The 21,806-nt window shown below is 40.6% G+C and overlaps 2 protein-coding genes across 4 annotated transcripts; both read left to right on the top strand.

Moving 5' to 3' along the window:
* The first annotated feature begins 212 nt into the window (after positions 1-212).
* On the top strand, positions 213-5,731 carry GAR1 (GAR1 ribonucleoprotein). 3 transcript variants are annotated; one of them, XM_051619026.1, is made up of 7 exons: positions 213-701; positions 1,326-1,513; positions 1,594-1,748; positions 3,205-3,264; positions 3,669-3,804; positions 4,661-4,768; positions 5,117-5,731. In XM_051619026.1, exons 2-7 carry the CDS (start codon positions 1,336-1,338, stop codon positions 5,128-5,130), a joined length of 651 nt encoding a protein of 216 aa, XP_051474986.1. In that variant the 5' UTR covers positions 213-701; positions 1,326-1,335; the 3' UTR covers positions 5,131-5,731. The 3 variants fall into 3 exon arrangements, with proteins under 3 accessions (XP_051474986.1, XP_051474984.1, XP_051474985.1); XM_051619024.1 differs by having other exon boundaries at positions 1,323-1,513; XM_051619025.1 differs by lacking the exon at positions 213-701 and having other exon boundaries at positions 1,254-1,513.
* Positions 5,732-5,810: 79 nt separating this feature from the next.
* On the top strand, positions 5,811-21,655 carry RRH (retinal pigment epithelium-derived rhodopsin homolog). Its single transcript, XM_051619021.1, has 7 exons — positions 5,811-10,805; positions 14,875-15,065; positions 16,695-16,794; positions 17,551-17,704; positions 17,977-18,145; positions 19,484-19,662; positions 20,576-21,655. The coding sequence occupies exons 1-7, from the start codon at positions 10,661-10,663 to the stop codon at positions 20,679-20,681; spliced, it is 1,044 nt and encodes a 347-aa protein (XP_051474981.1). The 5' UTR covers positions 5,811-10,660; the 3' UTR covers positions 20,682-21,655.
* The last annotated feature ends 151 nt before the right edge of the window (positions 21,656-21,806 follow it).

Raw genomic sequence — 21,806 nt, 5'->3', positions numbered from 1 at the left:
ATTTGTGTGTATATGTACACAAATATATATACACACAAACCTCCCTGTCCTCGTAGCATCCATTACAGACTCAGCTGGATTACACGCTCATCTCACACTATTTGTCCAGACACTTCTCAAGTGTGTGACAATCGCTTGTCGCAGTCTGCTGAAAGCCGGTTTCCGTGGCCACGCCAGCCGAAGCCCGCAGGCCCCGCCTCCCCTCCCCGCACCGCCGGGCAGCCCCAGGCGGGCGGCAGAGCTGCCCCCCAGGCCTGCCCGCTCCGGCCCTCCGCGGCCAGCCGAGCTGTGACACACGGGCGGCCGGCGGCACCAGCGCTGGGCCCGGCCGCCGTTACCGGCTGCCGCCTCTACCAGGGGCGGGCCCCGGCGGCGGCCGAGAGCCTGCGGAGCGGCGGGGCCGGGGGAGGCCGCCGTGCGTGGTGCCAGGCAGCCGTGAGCGCCGCGGCTCCGGCCGGCAGCCCGCCGTGCGGCAGGGGAGCCCGGCCCGGCCCGGCCCGGCCGGGACTGCCGGAGCCCCGCGGCCCGGGGGGCGGCCGGCTGCGCGCGCCTTTTGCGACGGCGGCGGTGCGCTTTCGCTTTACGGCAGGCAGCCTCGTTTCCAGCGGCGCGGGCGGCGTCCCGGTGTCGGCGCACGCTGCTGACGCACGCGGCCGGCGGCGGGAGCGGCGCGCGCGTGGGGATCCGCCACGCGCGAGGAGGTCGGGCTCGAGACGCGCGTGGAGCGGGCGGGAAGGGCGGGGGGCCGTTAGGGGCCGTTAGTGGCCGTTGGCGGCGCCGGGGGGCTCGGGGAACCCCCTGCCCGGGCTGCGGGCCCTGCCCCCTGGCGCCCCTCAGGGGCCCGGGAAGGGCCTCGCCTGTGTGTGTGCCCCGTGTGTGTGTGTGTGCGTGCCCCGTGTGCGCCCCCCGCGTGTGTGTGCGCCCCCGTGTGTGAGCGCCCCGCGTGTGCGCCCCTCAGGTGCCCGGGAAGGGCCCCGTGTGCCCCCGCGTGTGTGCCCCCCCATGTGTGTGCCCCCCCATGTGTGTGCCCCCCCATGTGTGTGCCCCCCCATGTGTGTGCCCCGCGTGCGCGCCGCTCGTCCGCGGGGCGGGAGATGTTGTCCCGTTCAGCCCTCGATACGCGTGAGCGGAAAACGCGCCGTCCCGGCAGGCCGCGTTTGACCGGTGGGCGCCGCAGTGGGGGGCGTGTTGGGCGTCAGGTTTTTCATGTGCCTACATGTTGTTGTTGGCGAGGACTGAAGCGGCTGGCTTTAATTTGTAGAGTAAATAAAATGTAAAGTATCTTTTACGTCTTTCACAGCTCCTTTTTGTCCTACTACTAGGAGGCAGTAGAGGATGTCTTTTCGTGGAAGAGGAGGCGGAGGAGGAAGAGGAGGCGGCTTCGGTCGCGGAGGAGGTGGCGGTGACAGAGGTGGCTTTAATCGAGGTGGACGAGGTGGCTTTGGACGGGGAGGTGGACGAGGAGGCTTCAACAGAGGCGGATATGACCAGGGGCCTCCAGAAAGGGTAGTCTGTAAGTTACGTGAGGAGATGGGATTTATTGAAATCAGAATGACTGCTCCAGGTGTTTAGCTTGTTTGCTCTTTATTTCAGTATTGGGAGAGTTCATGCATCCGTGTGAAGATGACATTGTTTGTAAATGTAAAACAGAAGAAAACAAGGTGCCTTACTTCAACGCCCCAGTGTATTTGGATAATAAGGAACAGATTGGCAAAGTGGATGAAATCTTTGGGCAGCTGAGAGACTTTGTATCCTTCAAGAGATGTGTGACATACACTGTTTCCTAAAGCCTGATAGATCTTTAAGTGGAATTTCTCTAGAATTTTTAAAAAGCTCAAGGCTTGGCTACCCATTTGATGTAAACAGTCCCAAGTCTGGCTGTAACTAGCTGTCAGTAGGTGCCTTGTTCACATTAAGTGCCCAACCTAGAATTTTTCAGTATGACAGAGTACCTCATGTCAGGCAGAGGTTTCCAGTCAGTACCAGTACAGGCAGATGTCTTTTGGATCCACGGTGGTTCAAGATGTGATTTTTTCTACCTGTCTAATTTTCTGCTATAGGTTACTTGCCTGGAACAGAGTTGGATCAAGGGAGTGGGGTTTTTTTATGCATTAGGGGACCTTGTTCATGCTCCAGTTTATTAATTATAAAGATGAGTTTGTGATAGAATGTTCTGTTGTTCATTGTCCAGCTCATCAAACTGCCAGTACAAGTGGTCTTATGCTAGGATGTGCTCTTGCAAAGCAAGCTTTTTGAGACAGAGGCACTGAGTCCATTCTGTTATCAGTGGCTGATTGACAGAATGCATGTCAAAAGCAGCACAACTGAGGGAGTAGCCCTGTAACATGGCAGTAAGGCTCAGCCTGTGTTGCTTGGTTGCAGGTCAGTAACTGGCTGCATGCATGTTCCCCTCCCACTGTGTGAAGTAAAATTTGCAGGTTTAAATCACTCTCATGCTCTGAATATATTAACTTGCAGATTTGCTTTTTGTATCAGAATTATTTCAATTTCAGAAATTTTCTTCTTACAATAGCATACTAAGAAAATATGTTACTGGATTTTTAAGCTCCTTGCTTACCAATTTAATTAAGCAGAGTAGGCCAAGAGCTCTTTTTGATCTTAGAAACTGCATATTAAAGTTCCTGCGTATGGGAGAGCTAAAGGATTGTTTACAAAGCTGCATGTGGGGTTAGGATGTCTGCCTCCTTGCTGTGGGATGAGGCTGGGCATGGGGTTGGTCCAGCAGTGCCTGCTGGCTCCTGCCTTTCCACAGCCAGGCAGTTGTAGCACCCAGCAGCAGCAGCACTAGCTGAGCCCCTGCACCATGTAAATTGTTCCAGATAAGCCTTGATGTCACCCTTGGCCTAAAGGGGTTGTCACTTGCTATACAAATTTGTTTCTTTACAATTTTGATTTTACGTACTCCCTCCACTGGTGTGTTCTTCCTGTGGCCTTATAACGTGGAAGAAAAAAAATATTTTGACCATAAAAAACCACTATATTTGTAGCTGGGAAAAAATCTTGAGAAAATTTAAAATAGTTTCTCTTGATCTTTTAATTGTAATTTTTCATTTGTGGTGATGATATTTAGCTTCATTTATAAAATACTAATTTAGAAAATGTCTAAATGTGCCTTTCATGTAATAATCAAAATTACCATGTCAATTGTTTTATTCCTGCTGTGTTCCTTAAAGAAACTAACAGTATTTTTCTGTGAAACTGTCTGAGAACATGAAGGCCTCTTCATTTAAAAAAATGCAAAAGGTTAGCCATTCTCAGTAAGATAATTCTAATTTATGTCATCAATTAGATAAATCTCTATGTCATCACATAATCAAAGCTTTATTTTTTTAATTAACTTTAAAAGCTTGTTGTCCTTTGTACATTGAAGTATTCGTTTCCTGTTTCACTTTTGTATCTGCCACATTCTTTCTTCTCCCTGCACCCCCCCCCCCGCCAAAAGTAACAAATAAAACTCATACAAATATCATCTATATTTTAATAACTACAACACTGTATCTTCTTATGTGCTTTTTTCAATTCGCTTTTATCAGAGGACAGTTTGCCTTAAAGGGTTAAGACAAATTTGTGGTTATTTGTAAAGGGAGATACTACTGTCCTCTTTAGCCTTGGTATTTTCAAAGCCTAATGGAACTCTCTTCCTACAGTTTTACATTGATCCAGCAAAGCTGCTTCCCCTTCAGAGGTTTTTGCCGAGGCCTCCTGGAGAAAAAGGTGCTCCTAGAGGAGGTGGTAGAGGAGGACGTGGTGGTGGACGTGGAGGAGGAAGAGGCGGTGGTAGAGGTAAGATCCCACAAATGGAAGCTGCAGAATGTTGGGGATTTTTGGGGTGAGTTGTACAGATTTTCCTTTTTTTCTTTAAAAAAAAGCTTCAGTTGAATACTTGGATATCAACAGTTACATTGCAAAGAAAAATGCTATGCCTATTTCTGTTTGATGACTCAGTGGAAGAGACACTGATACCTATCCAGCGGCAAGACCTAGGCTTCTATAGCTAGCTAAATAACAGCTCCATAGCAAAGGGAGGAGAGTATGCTGCTTTGTAACAAAGACAGAAAGTGTGACCGCTGAGCAAACTCGTGGTAGGATGTTGTAGATAATACACACTCAAAATTGTCAGTGAAAGAGTATTTTTAGTATGTTCTAAAAAACTACTTTGGGCAAAATACCTGAGATGCAGTGTTTGAGAGCGAGATGAGTGACCTGGTAGATATCATCCTTCGCTTTTTGAACATCACCTGCAACGTGCTCCTCAATTAAAGCAGTTTCTTGCCTCTTCTCCCTACTCTGCCTCTTTGCAGTGGGGCACAAGTGTTGCAAAGTTTTTTGTTTTGTTTGTTTTCATGTTCTGTTGAGTTGTAATTAATAATTATTAGTTCGTAGTTGTAATTAGTTTTTGCTCTCATGGAGTAAGTTTGTCGTGGAGTTTTATTTGTGTCTTTGGTATTTTGGACATGGTATATCAGATACTAAGCAATGCCTGAAATGCTGCAGGTGGTCCCTAAAAGCGATCAGGTACAGTAGTTGACCTTGTAACTGTCCAGCAATTGACGGTTTCTGTTTTTTTGTTCTTTTAAATTGTTATGTATAACAAAGAACTTACATGCTCTTCAAAGTGTAATGTCTTTCTTGTGTTTAGGAGGATTTGGAGGAGGAAGAGGTGGAGGAAGAGGAGGAGGAGGATTCAGAGGAGGAAGAGGTGGAGGAGGATTCAGAGGAGGACGAGGTGGTGGAGGAGGCTTTCGGGGTGAGCGTGAGGTTTTTATATTTCAGTAATAAGAATGGCTCCTGGTTTCTAAAGCTTTTAAACATTAAACAGTGTTGTGTTTTTAAATCTCTTATAGATGTTTATAGTTTTATGTGAAAAGCTTCCATGTATCACAGTAGCTGGCTTAAACCAAAGCACAGTATTCTGCATTTTTTGATGCTTGTTTAAGACCATGCTAGGCTTTTTGCATTCAAAAAGGGCTCTGAGAATAGATACTTGTGGTAAATTATTTTATTCTATCAACTCATTTGGTGTATATCGTTTATTTGCTTTAAATGCACCTAAAATGTGAATTATTTGGTGTCTTTTTCTTCCCCCTTAACATAGGAAGAGGACATTAAAAATGGAGCCACAAGTATCTCCCCGCTGTCTTACCATATCACCTGCAAAAGTGAAGACCAAGAAAAATTTTTGTAAAGGACCCTGAAAAAGTTCTTTTTGTAAAGAACTTGAAGCTGTAAAATGACAATTATTTTTCACTTGACTGTTGGGCAACATATGAGCAGAACGTAGCCCCAGGCGAAGAATTGAAGACTGCTCAGAATATACTTGAACTTTTAAAACTAGCCAGGATTTAAGTTTATACTTAAACTGTTTCTGAGAAGTGACAGAGTCAATGCCTGACTTCTTGTGGGAGTTTGGAGTAAGCAATCGATTGCAATGTTTTTTCAAAAAGCCCTTTGGGTTCAATACATGCACATCATCAGTATCTTGCTCTAAGTAGACATGTAATTTAAATAATCTTTGTGAACCTTTTTTTAGAAACTAGTCTTCACAATTTTGTGTTGATGGAAAGTTTTTTGTAAGTAATAATGTATAAAAAAGGAAGATAGCAAAGGTTATTTTGATTATTTTTTTTTCTGTATAAATCTCAATGAAAGCCAAAGACATTAAGACATACTCTTCTTAGAAGGTGCTATCTAATAAATAAGACAAGGTTAATACTGTTCTTAGGTCACCTAATTATACTGATACTAAAATTGCTAAGGGTTTTTTAACTGCCCCCACCCCCCCTTAACCTGTTTCTCTTGAGGTTTTGATGTCCTGGCCACACACCTCTGTGGTGCTCTGAGCCTGCATAGGGCTGAGATGAGACAGCCTGTTGTAGAACTCCTCTGCACACAGTGCTTTCAGTTAAGTGGTGCTGAAAGAAGGTACCAAAAAATCTGCACAAGTTTTCAGTCTGATTAATTGGATGGATTATGAAGATAGTTGAAAAGCTAGTAACTCTCTCTTCCTGAAGATGGAGGAGAACAGGGTGCCTCTCTTTTCTTTAACTTTGGAAATAAAATAAGAATAGAAAAGTAGAATGTCTCTGGATTTCATCCAGAGCTGAGAGTTTTCACAGGCTCTCATACCAAGCACTTTTGAAAAGGAATCTATAGAGTAATTTACGTGAGTGTTGTGAACATCTTGCTCAATTTGGAAAGACATGTGTTTCAGAATTGATCATACTGTTACACCTTTTTATTAATTATTTCAGTAACAGGCAAATGAATTATGTTAACATTAGCAAAAAGAAAACAGGTAATTTGTCAGCACCAGGATGGGACAGTTACTGGTTATTTTAACAAAAGTGACTAGTAGTTTAAATAATCTCTGGAACAAGACTTGAAACAAGGTAGCAAAACAAATGTTCGAGAATTCAATTACGTCTGAACAGGTATGTGTAGGATAATAGATAAAAAGTTCTTCAGCTTACAAAACTCACGTAACATTGGAATTTCTGCTAGACCTGCTTTTCTGAGAACAGACTGTCTGCTGTTCAACTGGAGCACATTCAGGAACTGAGGGATACCAGTTATTGTCCTGGTATTGCTGCAGACTTTAACCAGGACAGTAAAATCCAGACTAATGAAAATATTTAGACTTTTGCTGCTGTGTATTACTAGGCCTAAGTGACCTAAGAGCTCAGACTTGGGGAATTGTAGAGTTGCTCTTTATCTAGACAAAATCCTATGCAGTGTTTCTGGCACTTCACATTGTGGTTGGACAACACCACCAATCTGCAGTGAAGCTGAATTGTCACTACTTTTGTCATGTTTGTAATTGCATCCTCTGCTGTGCTTTATTTCTTCACTAATGCTTCACTAACTAGTTGTGCCTTTCATCTTATTCTTCTGGCTTTGGAAGACTAACCTGTAAGAGAGAGGCCTCATTCTTACACCTGAAAACATCCTCTGCATTGCTATTCTCACTTGTATGCTTTAGGGACATCCTTTTTCCCAGGATAACAGAACACTGTACTGCCATCAACTTTAAATTGCCTGATGAGGCAGCTGATGTTTCAGTTCCACGAAGTACCATCTTGCAGCCTAGGACAAGAAGAGTATGCTTGGAATCTTACAGCAAATGGAGCAGAGTCAGCGTGAAACCATTGCAAGGCCAGAGGAAAGACTTTTACATCTGTGTGCAGAGGAGTTAAAGAACAATATTCATTGAAATTCCTGAGGGAAGATCGTCCTCCTGATTTTAGGGAGCTGGATTTCAGTCCCAGCTGAGAAATGCGTGAGGAGCATTATGGCACGCCCTACAAATAGAAACAATGTTGGGCGGGATTAGCACAAATATCCAGAGAAAATTTATAATCTTATTCATTGTGGAGGTTGTGGGATGTTCAGATGCTGATGGAAGAGCAGCCTTAGTGATTGGATGTGAAATGAGCCACCACTATGAGGAAGCGGTGCCTGAACATATAGCGATTCCTTTTATTTTTCTTTTTTCCCTTGCCCATACTGGGGAATGATCGGCTTTGGTTCTGGCAAGGCCCATCCAGTCCCTGTTGTGCATTGTCTTCTCTGTGCCATGGCAGGACCCTGCCCTCCAAATGCAAGTAGTTGCTAGCTGTAATAGATGAAAATTCAGTGTCTTAAAAAATTAAGATGTCTTGCCTGCAGTGTAGTGCTACAATGAACTAAAATACAGGTTCTCTAATTCTATAACACTTTCCTCTCTGTCTTGAACTTTTTATTTAAATGTGGTCTGTGACTCTGTCACTGTGCTCCTGATCATAGTTAAGTGTGTTTTATATATGTGCTTACAGAAACCCTAGGCTTTTGCTGCAGAGAACAGGAAAGGTGGGCTCACAAGCACTCTTGACAGAAATAGGTATGTTGGCAGAAACGGGAAGTTTCCAGTGTCTGTAGTGTTGGGGAAAAAGGGCACAGTGCAGTCTGAAGTGAGGGGATGGAGGGAAAGTGTTAGTGGCAGCCTAGCTCTCAATGACAGTTTGGTGTTTGCTGGATTTCCCCTCCCTGGCAGCCTTTGGGGCAAATGGCTGGGCCACCTTAGGGACTCCTCAGCTGCCACCCACTCCTGCAGCACAAAGAGATTGCTGTCCTGCAATACTCCTGTGAAGCTCAGGAACCAGGTAGGCTTCAGTGCACCACAGAGTGCTTGGGTTTCTACCCAGGACACAGCACTAGTGGTGTCACCTACCTGTCTGCTTATCCACTTGTCAGTGTCTGCATGTCCTCACTGTTGGCAGAGCCTTCAGCGAGCAAGTCTCACTTCCCAGATGTGGTCACAATGAGTGTGTCAGCCCCTGCAATATTTGACCAGTACAATGGGGTCTGTCTTTCAGCTGATTTTGAAAACGACAGCTGCTAAACCACTGGGATCAGATTGCTTTAAGGTGTTTAGAAGACCTTAAGCATTTTGCCTGTGCCACACTAACATTCTGGGTTTATATTTTCTCTAGATGGGATCTAAATCCTTGCTAAATAGGGTAATATATGAAGGTGCATTGTAAAGCTTCAACTGTTACCCATTGAGAATGGCTTCAGTGCCCCTGCATTCCTTCTTGGAGGGGTGTTTTTTCTCCTTAGCTTTTTGTGGTTACTGGTATAGGATGGCTCAGTATAGGTAATAGATTTGCTGTGCTACTTTGACACAGAAATGTGATGAAGTGCAGAAGATAATTGGGATATTGTAATGCATGTCTGCAGTACTGCCTGTAGTTGAACAGAAAGAATTCTCTCAAGCACTGACATGGATTTGTGGGCAGCTGCCTGAAACAATGCTGGATAGTCACTTTAATAAGTAAAAAGCTTTGTGGAGTCACATGTTTCAGGATGTTTTCAGTCGGCTGAAAATCACTTTAGAGTAAAACTTTTCTAATCAGCAGTTTAAATCTAGTAAAAGTCTCTGTGAGGGAGGAAGAAAATAATTTAATAATTTGTTTTCCATTGGGTTTGAACCATTTGCACCTGTGAAAATAAGATTAAAGGGAACTTCTGCCTTACAGAGCCCTCTCGTGGTGATGTGTGTAACAAATGTGGGAGGGTTAGAATTTGTTTTGTTTTTTAGTGTGTTTACCACTGAAAATAGGAAAGCGGTTTTGTTTTTTTGTTTTGTGGGTTTTTTTAATGCAAACGGTAAGTTTCTCTGCTCTCATCACTTGTGGATTGAAATGTACTTTGTACATAACTGAAATACACTGAACCCTGTAATGAATTTTGCATTGCCCCATATTTATACAGGTACCTACCAATTGAAAAATGGACTTAAAGAATCACAGAATCACAGTATCTTAGAGGTTGTAAGGGACCTCAAAAGATCATCTAGTCCAACCCCCCTGCCAGAGCAGGATCACCCAGAGCACATCACACAGAAACGTCTCCAGGAAGGTTTTGAATGTCTCCAGAGAAGGAGACTCCACAACCTCTCTGGGCAGCCTGTTCCAGTGCTCTGTCACCCTTACAGTAAAGAAGTTTTTTCTGATGTTTACATGGAACCTCCTATGTTCCAGTTTGCACCCATTGCCCCGGTCCTATCATTAGACATCACTGGAAAAAGCCTGGCTCCATCCTGCTGACCCTTGCCCCTAACATATTTGTAAACATTGATGAGGTCGCCCCTCAGTCTCCTCCAAGCTAAAGAGGCCCAGCTCCCTCAGCCTTTCCTCGCAAGGGAGATGTTCCACTCCATCATCTTTGTGACTCTGCACTGGACTCTTTCAAGCAGTTCCCTGTCCTTGAACTGAGTGGCCCAGAACTGGACACAATATTCCAAATGTGGCCTCACCAGAGCAGAATAGGGGGGGAGGAGAACCTTTCTTGACCTACTAACCACACCCTTTCTAATAAACCACAGGGTGCCATTGGCCTGAGAAGTTGCATTTTGTTGCTGCTGGTCTGAGACAAGCGGGAAGAAAAAGCATCTACTGAGGCTATAAAGTGCTCTTCTAATACTAGTAATTCTGTTATTGGAGGATAAAAACAGCTGGAGGTTTATTTTTTTTTTTTTTTTTTTTGTATGCCAGTATTAAAAAACAGTGTGTTAAGCCATATTTTATCTGGCTTAGGAACTGCTTCCAACTTTCTGGATTATTTGTATGCTTTATTTCCTTGCTTTGTCTTTTTGGCTTTGTTTTATGAACTGCAGTGTTCTAGAAAAAAAGGGATGGACTTTAGAGTAAGTGTATCCTGCTTTGTAAAGAAATTGACATTTGCGTCTTTATATTGTGCTGTAGTTTTGTGTGTTCACTGTGGTGATGGGAATTAATTCCAAGCCAGGCTGATGACCAACTGACCTGAGCCAACTTTTGTTGAGGTTTCTGAAGCGTTGCACAAGAGGCTTGAAGGAAAAAAGTTTGGGGGCATGTGACAGTTAATCTCTTTAGCAATAAGAATGAAGTTTAAGCACACTGTTGGAAATGTACTTACTTCTGTGCTGCTCTTTGTTTTAATTAACAATATCCTGCATAGATTGGGAGTGTAAACTTCTTTACACCTTAGTCCAATTAAATCATGCTTGGAGGCTGTCAATGGTGGGGGGAACTCCCCCCTGCCTCCCTTTTTTTTTAATTGTTCAGTGAGTTGAATAATGAATTTGCCTGACAGGTTTTGTAGTGTTTTGTCGCCTCGATGAATGATTGCGGAGGATAGACGAAAGTCTCTTTTGTCCAAAATGCATTGGAATGATTCATCCAATTCCTCAGAAAGTGACAATGAAGCTCATTCAGCCTTTACACAGACAGAGCACAACATAGTTGCAGCTTACTTAATAACTGCAGGTATGGGCATTGACAAATTGTTGCATAACTTTTTAAAATAGAACTGTAGATCTGAATGCTCATTTTGTATGGCAACAGCGATGGTATTTCATTTTGTGTTACAGAAATGTCCAAGGGCTTTTCTCCATAGGCTACTGACAAGTGAGCTGACTGAAGTGTGCAGAAACAGCTAGGTTTTCTGCTCTATATTTGAAGGCAGCCTTGTGTCTTGAAAAATACATTTTGTTGATATGTAATTATAGAAGAGAGTGAGAACTCATTTCTGCCAGCTTGCAAAAGAGATAAAAATAGGGCATAGCTGTCACATCTTGCATTTTTCTGTGATGCGCTTGAAGCTATCTTGAGATTTCTCCTGAGCCACATGTTTGTAGTAATTATATGTGTAGTCTGAGCATGTGAGCGGGTGTCTTAGGGGGATGTAAGGGGAAGGGTTGGAATGTGGCTTGGAGGGAGGGAGCCGGTCATTAATCAGAGAAGAGAAGACACCAGTTGCAGCTGTATTTTTCACTGATGACACACGTTAGAAAAAGCATGCTGGAAGGCTTGACATAGTCTTCGTTCCCAATGACTGCAAGGGCTTTTGGCTAACCTTGAATGATTATGGAATTATTTTTATTTTTCCCTTGAAAAATTGTTTGTTACAACCAAAACTGTTTCAGTGATTTAAAAATTTTTTTTTTCCTTAATCATTGAGTGCTGTAGCAATTAAATATCAACCGGACCAAAACCTGAAACCTATTGTGTTTAAAAATAGGCCTTTATTATGGAAAATTAAATCCATTTATAAATACTTTGTTAATAAACTGTGTCATACATTTCTGTGTTATAACTAGCTTTTAAGATATTTTAAAATAGAAATGTATTTTAGTTTTATATGAAGTTGTTTTGCTGATGGTCACTTTTTATTTAGTGTATCTGTTTGAAGTGGTGAGTAAGTGGGGAGTACCAAGCTGCTGTTCTGGTAAAAATAGTATTTTTAAATGCAAAATAAATTATTTATCTCAGGTTTTTAGAGAAATTGGTAGAACAGCTACACAGATTGATAGACTTGTTAAGAAGCTGGATGATGGGTGAAGATGAAGGAGATGGTCAAGTATTGGAAGGTTAGATACACTCTACAATGCTGCCACACTACTTGCATGTAACTGGATCTATTAGGTGCTGCAAATATGCATGGTAATTGTTATATTTAAATTAAAATATAATACATTGTCTGTAACAAGATGATCTTTTCAGACTTTGACCACCTGGTATTAGGCATCAAAGCTATCATATTATTATAACTGAGGGATTTTAGTAAATCTTTCACCTGTAGATTGACCTTTGCTTTCTTAATGAGGGTTGTTCTTGATAAGGTCTGCATCTAGAAAGTATGATTGATTGCTTTGCAAATGCCTTACCACAGCAAATCTCACATCTGGAAAATTTAAATTGTGTTAATCAGCAGATGTCTAAGAATAAGAATGAAGTACAGGTATAGTGTTCATTATTATGCTCCTTTTTAAAAGGTTTGAATGTTTCTCTCTTTTGCAAATAATTGCTTTGTTTTCTGAGAAGGAAGTAATTGTTACATATTGCACTCTGCAGTCAGTATATTAATTTTACAGGGATGCTCAGATTGCAGGAAGCAATACTGCCTCATGGATATCATTCAACTAAAAATGGTGAAATGCTCTCATGTAATTTTAAAATGCTAACTGGAAAAGTAAATTCCATGTTATACACAGACCCATTCATCACTGTTTTGATGCTACTAGCCCTGTCTCGCTCAACTCTGTTTGGGCTTGTTTGCACTTGGTCTGCCTGGAGTTTTTGTTGCTTCCTTGAGAAGAAGGAAAATAAGTAAGTCTTCTTCCCTTCATCAGGTCATGAGGTTTTTATCTTCATCTTCACAAAACGACAATGTTTAATTAAGGAAATACGGGAATAGTTATCTAACCCTACGATGCTTCACAGACGAAGTGAGGGCATCCGTGTGCTTTTTCTGCATGATGTGAGTTCATCCCAGCTGACAAGTTGAGGTTACTGCAAGTCTTGGGCTGGGTCTGCACTCCCTGCCCTCTAAGAAATAATAGAATCATAGAATCATTTAGGTTGGAAAAGGCCTTTTAATATTATTGAATCCAACTGTAAACCTAACACTGCCAAGTCTGCCACTAAACCATGTTCCTAAATGCCACCTCTACATACCTTTTAAATACCTGCAGGATGGGGAGTCAACCACTTCCCTGGGCAGCCAGTTCCAATGCTTGATAACCCCTTCAGTGAAGAAATGTTTCCTAATATCCCATCTACACCTCCCCTGGCACAACTTAAGGCCATTGTCTCTCATCCCATCACTTGCTACTTGGGAGAAGAGACCAACCCCCCTCTCACTTCAAACTCCTTTAAGGTAGTTGTAGAGAGCAATAAGGTCTTCCCTCAGCCTCCTTTTCTCCAGGCTGAACAAGCCCAGTTCCTTGGCTACTCCTCATAAGAATTGTGCTGTAGACTCTTCACCAGCTTTGTTGTTTTCCTAATGGTCACTGCTTAACTGCTGCCCAGAGAAACTTTGTTCTTCCACTTGGCCTGATTATCAGAAACAGTGAAGAGAGTATTTCTGGAATGTATGTGTTTTTTCTCACTTTGTTCAAGATAGAATCCTAGAATCCATTTTTCTTATATTTTGCTCCCCACATATTTTTTTTTTCTGTATTATTAATTTGTTTCAATGGTACTAAAATGTTTAATTAATCTAGGCGTAGGAATTTCCGTTTTCTCTTCCCCGGTTTGGGTTGGTTCAGTTCCCTCCCTCCTCCCCTTCTGCATTTTGAGATTGGGTTCTGAAGCACTAAATGTAAGTATGTCTAGCAGGATCCTTGCTTCACCTTGAGGATATCAGTTTACAGTCCTGTTGTATTTCTGATTTCATTCATGATAGCTGTAATACCTGTAAAAGCATGCCTCATAAGAAGCCTGTATTGTTTTGTAAACTTGTAACTCTATTTTACTTCCTCTCTCCCAGGAGAGCTGGCACTGCAAGTGCTTTTACTGTGTTTTTGGTTTCAGATCAGATCCCCAGCTCCCTGCTTTTGTTCATTTTAGGGGCTCATAGCATCCCAGTGTGATTCATGAAATGTGTGATTATATTAATATAATAGCTGGTGGCATCTATATTAATATGCACCTCCAACTTCTATAATGTCATTTTAATGTATTGAGCAGGAGACTTGCACCTGAGAACAGACATAGTTGAAGATTTTAAAAAGAGTGGAAAGAGACATAGCTAAGAATTAGAATTTTAAAATTGCTGAATCTGTTAAGAGAATTCTGTAATATGAAACTGTAATATGATTAATAAAATGTTGCAGTGAAGCTTCTTGCATGAGTTTCGGGTATGATAAAAAAGGTACAAAATTATGTAACTGAAATGGAGAAGCTCCATTTAGAAGCTGAAGACTTGGTGTTGTCCCTAGTGTCCAATTATCCAAAGTGTCATCCTTGTTACATTTTTATGCATGGTGTTATGATTGCCCTGGCTTTCCTTCTGCCCTTTTCATATCTTTCATGGTATTAACGTAGCTCTTGCTGAGCACAGGCATTCAAATGGTACTTCTGACTTGTATTTGACTCTAGAAATGTCTGCCTCAGTTTGCTGCATTGGCATGTGTGCTGGTATTTATAAAGCTATGGATTGCATAGCATTGCATCATAAGCCCTGCTTTTTTTTTGCCAGTCACCAACCTGCTCTCTTTTTTGCCGTGGAAGACAGCACTGTACTCAGTGGTTGGAGTATTTGAATTGTAATCCCAGATGCTTTTGAATTTCTGTTACACTTGTCAGTGTATCAGAAGTTCCAGTTTCAGCAAACACTCCACATTTGACCCTTAGTGCATCCAAGTGAAAGTTAACCTAATTGGCAAAGTTTTTCTCTCCTTTCCAGGTGTTTATCCTTTTTGCAAAATTGCACTTGACTGAAAACAAAACTTATTTAGGACGTGGATATTACAATAGGCTGCCTTTTCTTCTGCAAGTATTTAACTGGCTGTTGTGTCTCTTTTGTAAAGTTTTCCTTTCTCTGTTTTTACAGGAGTGATAAGTATTTTCAGTAACATTGTTGTGTTAAGCATCTTTGTTAAGTACAAAGAGCTTCGGACAGCAACAAATGCAATTATCATCAACCTGGCTTTTACTGACATTGGTGTTAGTGGCATTGGTTACCCCATGTCTGCTGCCTCCGACCTGCATGGAAGCTGGAAATTTGGATATACTGGGTGCCAGGTATTGCAATTCAGTCAGAGAAAAAATTCTGAGCACTTAAAAGCAAACTGAGAAATAAGTAGTAGCTCTACCTAATATTAGTTCTTTTAAGAGATAAGATGGAGATGTAAAACTTGACTATAGGCCTGAAGCTGATGTTCTGCAATGTCAACCATTCTTGGATGTAGGATTTTTTGTGAACTTCATTCCAAACTTATAATCTAAAAACATTGAAGTGTAACCTTATACTTATCAACTAGAGATTTTAAAATAGCTTTAAGAAAGACTTAGGAAATTATATCCCCAAATGAAGGAAGTTATAGTGCACATGCACATTTGATGACTTATTTTACCGTTAGAAGACTTTGGATGTGGCTGCACTTTTGGTGATGAGCTTGACAGATTTAAAATGAATTCTGCTTGGCAAATATGTTCTTTTGGATGGAACTCTTAGGATATCCAAAATGAAGGCCTGCAAGACTACTTGTTTCCAGTAAAAAAAATAGCCTAGTTAAAAACTGTCTGTTTTTAACAATAAACTGCTTGAAAAAAATATACTTCTGTAGCAGAGATGGTGCCCTTTGCTTGTGTGTACTGTGATTTTAATCTACTTTTTATAGAGACTGTTGGGCTTAAGTGCCAGGAAAAAACAGTAGTAATGTGAAGATATATAGTGAGAATGTGACTCAAGTAAAATACTAGTAACTCTATACATTTTTAACTTTTATATAATGGATGTTTGTAACAATCTGACATCCCTTGCCGAAGTACAGAAGCTCAAAATTCAGTCACTGTTTGACAGGAAGCCTCACTTTTAACATCTTTAGATTTAGACTGATTTGCAGTGGGTTCAAGTTGTGAATTTTCACTGCCAATGCTTTGGGAGTTAGGATCCCTTGAAGCATAACTCATTTCAACCCAAACCAAGTGAATCCTGTAACTGAGAAGGCTGAATGTCATGTGGTTCTACTATCACTGCTGGTGGCATGTGGTCTGGCACAGGGCTCTGTATTTCTGGGGTGCCGATGGTAACACAGCCCTCAGCTCCCAGTCATCCTTCCTGATAGGGCTGCCCACGGGATGCTGACTGGACAGGTCTGTTTGGAGCATGTTGGGATTGCAGCGTATGTCACTGTGCAGTAGATCTGACACACATCAAGTTTGGGGCCGATGGAGAAAGTCGGTGTACCTTATCTGTGACAAAAGTGGAGTTATACAACAGAGGAAAGAGTCACAATTCAATGTAGGGCCTCACTTTTACTAAAGCCGTAACTTTTTTTGATTACTCTAATGCTTTTCAGTTTTCTTTAACATACATTAAAAACATTAATTGAAACCTCCCAACCTCCACACTCTTTTATCTCTGAATCTCAAAAGTTACTTAGTGAAGTATGGTGTTTGTTTGCTTTTTAGATTACAGTCTTTAGGATTTCTGATGTGCACACAAGTAGTTCACTTTTGAAATGTTTATTTTTAAATGAGCCAGCTCCAAATTCCCTGCACTGAATTAGTTCCTTCAGTACCTTGCTTATGGAAAAGAACACTTGCTGACTGTAATGTACCTTAGAGCTTTTGATTCAGTCAACAAATTTGTGTTTATACCTCTGAAAGGTCTCTTAGGGAGAGTTTTTTTGTTTGTTTCACTTTCAGATCTATGCTGCGTTAAATATCTTTTTTGGAATGGCGAGTATTGGTTTGCTCACTGTTGTTGCAGTTGACCGATATCTGACAATCTGCAGGCCTGACATAGGTACTGTACTTCAGGTCAAAAATTGTTCTCTGTTGGGCTTCTATAAAATAAGAGTGTAAGGGTATTGTTTTCTCAATAATTACTCCATAATTACAGTCCTGGGCATAATTTGAATATAGGACATGATCTTACAGTATTTGATTCAGTAAGTTGTCTAGTTGGCATGGATGGTACTGCTTGTGAAGCCAAGATTTCCACAATTAGACTGTTATTCAGTTATAAGTTGTGTTTTCATGGCTGTTTCCAGTCTTTAGAGGGCCACATCCATATACAGAAGCACACTAAAAGCCTCTGACTCTAGGAGGTTTTGACCCATGTCAAGCGGGTGCATGCCTCTAGTGTTGTGTTAAGACTGTACTGGATTGTTTTACATTCCTCTCTGTTACAGCTGTATTCTAACAGTTAATTCCTCCCCCTGCAATCATGCAAATATGTACTTGAATGCACTGTTGCATAATAAGCTTTTGGGCATGGTGTCGTGAAGGCCATTCTCCACACACGGGGTTAGGATCAGGTATTGCCTATATGCTGTGAGCTGGAATAGGTGTTTAAATGGGTATTTAAGTGGCATTTAAGGATGGAATGCTTGAGTTGTTCAGCAGTATGAAACAGGTATGCTACGGTGTTTGGGAGTGTAGGCCTTTGAAAGGATCATTATTAACCTGGTGTGTGCTTGCTGGAAGCCACTTGCCCTTGCAGTTAAACACCATAAAGAAGCAAAAGATGACAATGGTTTGTGATTGTGCTTGGCCACAGGAAGAAGAATGACTACCCGTACCTATGCCATTCTAATCCTTGCTGCTTGGATAAATGCAGTCTTTTGGGCTTCCATGCCCACTGTAGGCTGGGCTAGCTATGCTCCGGATCCCACTGGAGCAACATGCACAGTAAATTGGAGGAAGAATGATATGTAAGAGTCTCTTTCACCCCTTCTTTTACATTTTTTGTCTCGTTGAAGGCTAAGTTTATTTGATTCACCTCAATATGTGCATAACTTCTTTCTGAATTGAAAACTGTGAGATTTATAGTTGCTGATAAAAAAATAAAGCTAAAGAAAAATTTCCTGATTCTTTAAAAGCTTGTTTTAAAATCACAGAACCAAATCAAATTATCTAGTTCTTTAGTAACTTTTCCTGGAAGGCTATTTGTAAGTTTCTGTGTTTTGTTTTTCTGTCTTGTCAGGTCCTTTGTTTCCTACACAATGAGTGTAATTGCTGTTAATTTTGTTGTACCCTTAACAGTCATGTTTTACTGTTATTACAATGTTTCCCGGACAATGAAACAGTATGCCAGTAGTAACTGCCTGGAGAGCATCAATGTAGATTGGTCTGACCAAGTAGATGTGACAAAGGTATGGTCAATGAGCACATGTTTTGTTTTATGCATTTTCTTTTGTGTCCAGGTTTTTGGGGAAAAGAAACAGTGCAGTCTTTTACGCATTTTTGTTTCTCACATTCCCCCTTTTCCTTTAATACTGAATGTTAATTTAAATTTAGTCTTGGTGATAACACTTGACTTGACTTACGTAATACTAGACTCTTTACTTTTGGCCTAATACTCTTTCCAGATGAATGGTTACTTTGAAGGCTGGGAACAACATGAATATTCCTTGCCTCTGCCCTCTGTCATTACATAGAAATGTACCTCAGAGTTGTCATAGGAGGCCTTTTCCTCCTAAGCACTGCAGAGTCCTTAGGCTTTCTGCTAGGTTCCCAAGTGTATCTGGTTTTAAATGAATTGATTAACTCTGATTTGAACTGATGGCCTAGAAATGAAAGCATATTTCCAAGCTCCTGAGCTGTGTGATTCCAGTCCCTTGTTCTTTTCAGTTTGTTGGGCTTATCTCTTTCTTATGTAAACAGTAGCGTATGTGAGTTATGGCATAAAACGATATATCCTGCCTGGAAGGCTGACATTCTCTTCATGCATAAAAGTGCTTCAGAAAGTTTGAAATTCACTAGGTCCTTTGATTTTGTGTAAAGATATGATATATAGTTGGGCTTGGAAAAAAAAAAAGTGAGAGGGAAGTTGTCTGAAGAGTATGTACCTATGCTTTTGAATTACTAAGCAAAAGCAAACTTAACATTCCTTGGAAAACTTTCTCATTGCTGAATTCTAAGAAATGGTATTTTTACCTTAAAATAATAATTTCAGCATTTTACTCTTCCGAAGAACTTTTAGAATGCTTGAAACTGAGGATTCAGTTACAAATATAGACTCACATTTGTGAAGAGAAGACATTTTTCCTGTTTTGCTGTTAAAGATGCTGAATTATATTAAAAAAACAAAAACAAAGCCCAAAGCTTTAGATTCTTCTTTAGAATTGAACTGCTTGCTTTTTCACAAATTAACATCTTCTAAGCTTTCTGTGCACCAAACAAACTTCTAAATGAAAAAGGTTTGTTTTGTTTTTTTTTTTTTAATTATCAGTAGGTATTGCATTTGTATTTAAATAGGAATCTTTCATGGAGAGAGTCACTATTTATTGGGGATGCTCTAGAACAGCTCATACAATGAAGCCATGTACTTCTTGTTTCTCTTTTTGTTTATCACTGAAAGACTGGATAAGGGTATAGGTAAACAGCACTAGGGAATCTTCTACATACAAAGAGCCCTGCAGGTTTTTTTGGTTTTCTGGTGATCCTCTTCAGGTAATACTAATTATGTGTGTGGTGTTCTTGTTTTACAGATGTCTGTTGTGATGATTGTAATGTTCTTGGTGGCATGGTCTCCATATTCTATTGTGTGTTTATGGTCTTCCTTTGGAGACCCAAAGAAAATTTCTCCTGCAATGGCCATCATAGCTCCTCTCTTCGCAAAATCTTCCACATTCTATAATCCCTGCATTTATGTTGTTGCAAACAAAAAGTAAGTGTTCTTAATTTAGTACCAGTTGATTTCATGATTTTAGCATATCATCTAACTATAAAAGGATCATTTGTAAAATATGTTGAACCATTTAGTGAAGAGATCAAAGGGTAAGCCACTATTGATTTACCAAAGATAACCTTTTGGACAGGAAAGTCTAAAAGAAGTTGTTTTAAACATCATCAGAACATACTGAATTGCTACAGATTTTTGAGAGCACATTACCACAGTTTTTGTAAGACAATGAGGAAAGTCCCTTTGTGGTTTCCTAAAGGGGCTCATTGTGGAATTTGCATTGCATCAACAGTAGACTCATTTTAATGACCATGGCCAAAATGTGTGGCAGCTTAGTGACATGTAACTTCTGTAGATTTCCTTGCTTGATTTGGGATATGTCATATGCTGACTGATTTGGATGGATCGACACATTTGTCGAAGTAAATAAGCTCAGACTATTCTTCTGTTTTGACCAAGCATATCAAATGCTCTAACCAAGACTCTGACTTGAGAACTGGGTTTTGCAAAGAGGCAGCCTCCTTTTCTCTACTGCTAACCTAGAAGCAGAGCCTGTCATCTCTGTCTTGGTGAACTTATCTGATCCTGCTGAGTCAAGGAAAAACACCACATTTTTCCCTCTTCTGTAAATTCGTCTTCATCATTGCTATACCCTATTGTGGGATAAGCAAAAGCTGCTGTGCCTCCTTTGTAGAAGAAACAGTGAACTTAACTGAGTTATTCCTGTACATGGAAGTGAATAAGACTCAGGCCCTTCTGAATTCAAAATACACCATTTTCTATTAAGTAAGTTTTACTATAATTAAAAACTGTTGTAATACTTAAGTTTAGCTTACCCAGTTTTTCTTTGTTTCCCAAGCTAACCATCTTTCTGCTGTCCCTTTCTTATCATTTGCAGGTTTCGGAGGGCAATCCTGGCAATGGTGCGGTGTCAGACAAGACAAGAGATAACTATAAGCAATGCCTTGCCCATGAGTGCATCCCAAAATGCACTGAGACCATAGAGCTCATGTCATTTGCCTGAATAAATTACATGGAAAGGAGTGAAATCAGGGTTAAAGTTAATTAATCTTTTGGGAGATAAATCTTTTGGAGTAATAATCCACCCCAGCAGACCAGCTGTTTTCTGTTAATCACAGTAATCTTTTTAGATAGGTTAAGAAAACAAAAAGACAAAAACCACTAAGACTTTAATTTTTGAGATTGAGGTTTATTGGCCCAATATGTCTGTCCTCAAAAAAAAAAGGTAGTGAAGTCATCACTGTGATTCAGACAGTGTTGGACAAGGTGACATAGGGGCAGGGAGAGGCTGAAGCAGGAAATTTTATATTCACTAAGGTAGATTTTGTACCTTTCATGAATAACTTTCCCTCAACTTCCCTTGAAAATTTTCCAGACTTGGAATATTCTGGATTCTTCCTGTGTGAATATGTATCTATACCAAGAGTCCGTGTTGATAAGCTTTACAAAGTTCTGTTTCTGTCAATATGTTAAGATTTCAAAATATCTAGCCTAATTCTATAGAACCTGTTATCAGCTTTTAGGATTTTGAAGGAATTTCAGGGTATTTAATGCATTTTTAAAGTTTTGGCTCACACAACCAAATGAATTTGTAGGAAAGACAGCTTTTGTTTTAGTAGTAGTACATTTCTAGTGCTTGTGACTGCACAGCAAGTCCTCAAAATGAGACAAAATGCACCCTAAAGTTTGGCATTTGGGAGGCACATAAAACAGAGTAAATATTTATGGTAATTTCTCATAATTTCAAAGTAAATCTCATGGCTATGTTGGTCTGTTGTGTAATTTTCAAAAAATACCTTTGGCGATGTGAGCAATGGATTTATTCAGGATGGAAAAGATGACTGTATACATCTATTTATGAATGGTGGTATATGCACTCTTGATGATTCTCAGGTTTTGAGAATAAATATCTTCTATGATTATGTGTGCATGCATCTGGAGTTTGGCTTTGCAGTGTGCAACTTATTTTAAAGAATTTTTTTTTTTTTTGGTAAAAACCTTCTTTTACATTATTTTTTTAAAAAGCTCTGGAATCTTGGCTTCTTATTAATTTCTTCTTTTCAGTATTGAAGAATGTCATGCAATATTCTCATTCTGTACTAGATTTC

This window comes from Apus apus, chromosome 4 (genome assembly GCF_020740795.1).
Source record: "Apus apus isolate bApuApu2 chromosome 4, bApuApu2.pri.cur, whole genome shotgun sequence".
NCBI classification, from domain to species: domain Eukaryota; kingdom Metazoa; phylum Chordata; class Aves; order Apodiformes; family Apodidae; genus Apus; species Apus apus.
This window is presented reverse-complemented; position numbering and strand designations above follow the sequence as displayed.